Source organism: Myiozetetes cayanensis, unplaced genomic scaffold (assembly GCF_022539395.1).
Source record: "Myiozetetes cayanensis isolate MyiCay16 unplaced genomic scaffold, myiCay2020 scf6-25, whole genome shotgun sequence".
NCBI classification, from domain to species: domain Eukaryota; kingdom Metazoa; phylum Chordata; class Aves; order Passeriformes; family Tyrannidae; genus Myiozetetes; species Myiozetetes cayanensis.
Window position 1 is genome coordinate 3,232,711 of NW_026087853.1, and position 6,344 is coordinate 3,239,054.

A 6,344-nucleotide genomic window follows, 5' to 3' on the forward strand; every position below is an offset into this window, starting at 1 on the left:
AGGCCTGTGAACAAGCTGGTCAGCTGCACAGTGGGGGCAGAAGTGGATTTAACTACAGCTTTTAACACCACTGACACATGAATGGCCCCTTCCCACAGAGACAGTCTTTCTGAAGGGAATGACAAGAAGGGCCAAACTCACACTACACTGTAAAAAAGTAATCACCAGAGCACTTGTTTGATCATTTCAGGTCCAGAATCAACCGAGAGTAAAGTAACCTGGCAGCCTGAGCTCTGTGGGTACAGTTCACCATGCCCGGAGACACGGCACAGACACCAGAGCCAGACTTTGCTTTACGTTTATAGAAAGGTCAAGAAGGAAGAAAGTCAAGGGAAGGAGTTGCATTGCCCTGAGTCAGGCATCAGAGAGGGGCCTCCTTGTACCAAACTTGTGGTCTTGTATCAAAGGCCCCAAGAGACCCTCTACAAGAACAGAGGACCAAAGGAGCAGCAAAGGAACCGATCCCAACTCATAGGAGGGGATCTCAGGGAGCAAAGCGCCCATGGGTCACGCCACCCAATTTTAGGTTTGACAAAGGTTTGGGGGGCTTCTGCCTGCTTTGTAAAGGGAGCCCCTGGGGACCCATTCCAGAGGGTGGGTCTGCCTTTTGGGGGTGTCTGGACTTCAGTTTTCCGGGGGGCCATTATGAGTCACTGAGCTGGGGTGGGGACAAAGGGCGGGGTTGGCCTGGCTGTGATGTGCTCTGGTACCTGTGACATCACAGGGGTCGTGTCACAATGAGGGCAGCTGTAAGTGACCCCAGCAGGTAGCGCTGCCCCAATAGAGCCTGGGCGAGCGACGAGTGCGCACAGGCGGGAAGCTGCTCTGGACAAGGGCCAGAGCAGAAACGCTGCACCCGAGAGAGTGGTTCTCACTCTGAATCCAGGAGCAATCTTGTGCATGGAATGGTGTTGCTGCAGGGGCAGTGGGACAGGCCTTGCTACTGACTGGGCCCTCTCCTTCCTGCCCCAATATTCCTGCAGCTCCCATCCACGCCTCCCCCCCACCTCTAGCTCCTTCCTTCCCTTTCAGACCCACTTAACCCCTTGTCTCCCTACTCCTGCAGGTCATGGAGACCTTAATAGTCATTTTCTTTCTTGTGCAAACCCTCATCCAGTACCCACAGCTCGTGGGTGATGAGCTGGATGAGGCCACCCATCTACGCATGGAGCTGCGCGCCAAGTTCCTGAACAGGGAGATGACTCGGCTGCTGCAGGAGCTGGAGCAGAGCAGCCTGGAGCGCACTCTCAGGGCCTGGGGAGCCCTGCTCTGGGCTGTCTTGCAGCAGGGGCACTTCTGGGCTCTTGTTGGAGTCCTGGGCCTTCTTTTGGCACTGTGGTTTATCCGCCAGAAAAGGAGCTGTGAGCTTCACAGCAGTGCACCTGGGGAGAATGCCAGCAGCAACTTGGAAGTGGAGGAAGATGAAGAAAAAGACAATGTTGTGGCAAAGAAAGAAGCAAAAAGTGATGATGTAGAGGAAGACAGCAAGGATGGAAATGCAGAAGATGGTAGCCGTGGTGACACAAATAAAGAAAAGGAATTTGGAAATGAAGGAAAAGGTGAGACTGAGGATGAAAATGAAGACAAAGCTATTGGTAATGCGAATGTGGAAGAAGACTATGCTGCCGGAAGAGAAGAAAGAAAATACAGTGCAAATGGAGATGAAGAGCAAGATATTGCAAGTATGCTTTGCAGGATTATAGAGGAGTGCATACGCTGGCCTGTTCTGGACAGAGGTTGCACGATAACTGACCTGATAGATGGCATCACACGTGCCTTTGGAAACCGCTTCGCAAATCATTCCTACCCAGTGCCGCAACGAGCCATCGGGGTGGGCAGTGCCTTTGAAGGGTGGAGTCCCTGCAAGGAGGATTTAGTGTACCGTGTCCTTGTACCCCTAAATCCTCCCACAGGGCATACCTTCCACCTGGAGGTGGACACTGCAGCAAAGATGCCAGGAAAGTACTTCTGCATCCGTGTGGAGCAGGTCTGCAGCTGCAGAAGGCAGAAGCAGGGGAAGAAAGTGCCGTGCCTTCTCCACAACCCTGAGGAAAAGCGGAGGAGGAATGAGGAGTTCAGCCTTCTATACAACCTCTGCACTGGTTCCTATCTAGATGTGGAGAAAACTACCCAATGGTTCTACCTTTTGATGAAAGCAAATTGGTTGCTTTTGTCTCAGTCCTACCACTGGCGCTTAAAGTTGATTCCTTCCAGCCGCTCCTGTAAATTCAGGCTGACCAAAGGCGCAGAAAGCTTACGGGTTGAGGTGCTGTTTGGGGTGCAGCAAGGAGACTCAGATATCTATGTGAGCAGCCAGCCTACAGAGGTCCTCTTCACCCCAAGCACAGTGTGGATGGAGACCTACGCCGTGGCAGAGATGAAGTTCTTCAGGTACATTTCCCAGAAGGTTCCACGGGACAGCTGCCACCTCAAATGCCTGCAGCTCTTGGCCCGTGCTCTGGAGGGCAGAGCCTTTTCCACTTATATCCTGAAGACAGTGATGATGCACCTCCTGAACACCATACCCATGTCACAGTGGTGCAGGAGGGATTTCCTGCAGCGGCTGGTGGATAGCTTGGATTACCTGTGCTGCTCCCTGCAGAAGAAACAACTGGACAGCTTTGTCATAGGCAACCAGAGAATCCCAGGGGAGATCAACCTGCCTCCAGACTTGCGAAAGGTTAAGCCAACCAACCTTTTCTGGCACCTGACACAGGATCCAGAAGCCCACACAGAGGCCATGCAAGAGTACCTTTGCCTCCAACATCGGCTCAAACAACTCCTGCTCGCGTTTGTTGACAGCCAGCTCTGCTCCTGGGGCTCACGTGTGATGAATGAAGAGTACTCATTAGCACTAGTTAATATCTAAGTAGTTCATTGTAGTTAGTGTATTTTTCCCTAGAAAATAGGTAGGTAATTAATACCTAGTTAGGGCACTTGTTCCCAGAAAATATATAAGTAGCTATTACGCAGTTAGTATATTTATCTCCAGGAAATAGATAAGTCACTAATAGGTAGTTAGGGTATTTTTCCCCAGTAATCCTGAACCTGATGTCCTGTTGTTTCCATAAAACATATTGTTTCAATAAAGCTTACAGTTTCAAAATCTGGACTGTGCATGTTCTTACTGTGCTCCACCAGACCTATAGCGCTGAATTGGTTTGAATGGGAAATTAAGTCTATTTGCACCCAGTCCTACTCATGTCTGAGGACCAGCTGGAACCCAAGGGGGTTTCTTTCCTGCTAAATTTCCATACCTTTAATGCATCACACACCCTATACCCTCCCCAGGGATCTGGGGCCACATAAGTGGGCACCCTGGGTACAGAGAACAGGCTGCTCTATTGGCAGTAGGATTTGCTGCTGCGCCTTCCCTTCACAGCCACTACAGACTCGGGGCAGTCAGAGCTGATGCAGCTGAAGAGCCCGTGGAGGCTGACTTCAGTGGGGACACTGTGCAAGGAGAAAGAAGATGAAATTTGGGACAGCGTTAGCTCATAAAAATAAACAGTGTTCTCAGCTGCACTCCTGCATGCAATGTTTGCACATCTGATATTCACCTTTGCCGCTCTGGCAAGCACTAGTTGGTTTAAATACTAAATATTTACAAGGTGTGTTTCATGGGTAGTCTGTGAGGAGGGAAAGCATCATCACTCCCACTTACAGGGAGTTAAGTGATTATTCCATGACTGCCTGGGAAAGACCCTAGCAGGACCTAAAACCCCTCAGAGCCCTCTAGGCACTGCTCTCTTTCCCTGGGACTTTGGGAGCCACCCTTTTGGCGAAAGGTGTCCCTTGCCAGTGGGAAAGGAGCAACAGGGAATTCAGCAAAGGCAATTGGACAAAGCTTTGGGTGCTCCACATTAAAAACAGATCCTTGCACACACTGTGATGGCACCTCCATGACCAGGTGGCTGGACCTCATGCACAGCTTAATTTCATGCAGGAGACGACACCAGAGACCTTAGAGAAGCAGCTGCTCCCTGATCCCAAAAAATCACCCAGACTTCTGTCAAAACTCATCTCTTCCAGCCTTCACAGCAAACAAATTGGTGTTCTTTCTATTGACAATATGCTATAAATTATCCCATTAGAAGTGGAAGGGCAATTAGAGGAGCTGTACTCTGGTCAGCTAGCAGACATTTGGTTTTAGCAGGGAAGGACAAAACCTTTGCATTTAAGGGAGATGCCTCCCATTTTACTCAGGTTGTTGCCCCGTAGCCTACTTTTCTGTAGGTTCCTACAGTAAAGGTTGTGAAGATGGTTTGGGAATAATGCATTCCCCTTGCTCATGTTATGTGGATGGAGCTGAAAGTCTCTCAGGACTGCTTATCTCCAGAATGTTTATTTTATTCAGTGGTATCATTTCAGTGGGTCTGCCTAAATATAGCTTCTGTGATTAGCATTTCTAGGTTTTCTGTTGCAGTTTTATTCTCAGTTAACTTACAGTAAATGGAGGAAAATCAATGTCGTCTCCATTACACGCCGCCTCCAAATGTGCCTTGATGGAAATCCTGCCCAGACTGAGTCTCCTATCATTGAAACTGCTCATCCAGTCTGCTTCTCTCCCTCTCTCTCCCTCCTTTATTGTTGGAATAAACAACAATTCTATAATTTAAAGATTTCTAACTGTGCTTTGTCTGATGTGCCTTGCACAGGAACTGACAGTGCAGAAACCATGGAGTTCCTGGACAGAGCTGCAACTCCAAAGTCAGAATTAATTGACATTTGGACATGACAATTTCAGCAGCTTCAACAGAGTAAATTGAGCAGAATAGTCAAATTCAAAGTAATCTCTGAACAGCAAACATAAGCCTAGAGATCACTTCTTTTGTCTTTTACAACAAGATGATCCTACAAGTAGTAAGAAAATGATTGATTTAAAATTTATTCCCTTTGCCATGGTGTTTAAATAGAGATCTTTTACTGTGGGGTCTGGTTACACCAGGTGCTGCAAAGCATCCTGGGAGTTGTAGTTCTAAGTACTCTGTCACACATGCTCTGTTGAATGCTTGTATGGGATTGGCTTAAGAAGTTACCTGTGTGACGTGGCAGCATTTGAAGCTGCTATATAAGCCGGGACTCCTTGAATAAAGATCTCTCTCTCTCTTGTTACACACCATGTTGGTGTCGCTATGGTCCCCATGGGACTTATTATTTATTATATTAATAACTGCTACATATGGCGCCCGGAACAGGGACCTAAGCCTTATCCTGAATCAGGAAGAAATACGGACCAGACGTCAGGTACCAGCCTATATTTAACGCTGAGGGACGTCCGCCGTGAAAAAGAAAGAAACGCCAGGTACCAGAGGAAAGGAAACTCTGATGGGCGGAGGCAGGAGAAACCGCAATTGAGCTCGAAAAAAGGCCTGAATTCGGTAGGAAATTGCCTACGTTTTGAGAGGACGCTCTCGAGAAGAAAAATCTACGTCCCAGGTGAGAGAGCGGGAGAAAAAAGAAAAAGAGGAAAAATGAAAACTTTTAATTCACGTGAACCGCAGAATATTGCAAAAGCCTTAAGCTTAATATTGAAAAGACTTTGGAGACAAGTTAACAAACATAAAATAGCTGGACTTTTAAAATTGATGAAAATAACTGTTTTAGGACTACTGTTACTTACAATTCTTAGTGAAATTGCTTGGAAAGAGGGGTGGAGAAGCAGAGAGAAAACAAAAGTAAAAAAGGTGGACACTTTAAAACCCTCGCAAGAGAACTTCGTCCACAGAGAGAAACTTTGAATCTTCCCCTCCCCCAAACATTGTAAAGCATGGAACTGCACGTCCTAATGCAGTGTGGAAAGGGGGAGGGGGTCCAAGAGCACGGAAGAAAAGCCTTAGAATATACCTTTTTGTGCTGAATTTTCGCGGATGCCTGAATTCCGAGAAGAAGCGCGTGTCGCGGATTATGTGACTGGTAAAAGGGAACAAACTTTGAATCCCAAGCCATGGCAAACTTGCAGACACGTGGAGACCACGCCGGAGCGTGGGCGGCGCCATCTTGCCCATGCCAGGAGCAGGAGGTGATGCCTTCTCTTCCTGTCTCGGGGCCATGTTGTGGACTGCCTCTGCTGGAGGCATGCATGGAACATGGTCCGTGCTGGGAGCCAGTAGCTAAGCAACAACTGCTGTGCCTACCAGCAACAGCGGCGCGATGTTTAAAAAAGATCCGTGATAGCCGCTCGACGTTGCGAGCGGCGAGGCCGGCGGCGGGCACAGAGCGCGGGGCTGTCGAGGCGCTCAGCAGCCGCAGCGAGTCAGGCCGGGGATAGAGCTGCGCACGGCTCCGCAGGACTGCTGGCGGCGGGCGGCGACTCCGGCCCCCGGCCGGGCGGCTCGGGGCGA

The 6,344-nt window shown here is 49.0% G+C and overlaps 1 protein-coding gene across 1 annotated transcript; it reads left to right on the forward strand.

The window, feature by feature from the left end:
- The first annotated feature begins 1,069 nt into the window (after nucleotides 1-1,069).
- LOC126650592 (inositol 1,4,5-trisphosphate receptor-interacting protein-like 1) lies at nucleotides 1,070-2,869 on the forward strand. The gene has a single exon (XM_050335574.1). The coding sequence runs from the start codon at nucleotides 1,070-1,072 to the stop codon at nucleotides 2,867-2,869; it is 1,800 nt and encodes a 599-aa protein (XP_050191531.1).
- The last annotated feature ends 3,475 nt before the right edge of the window (nucleotides 2,870-6,344 follow it).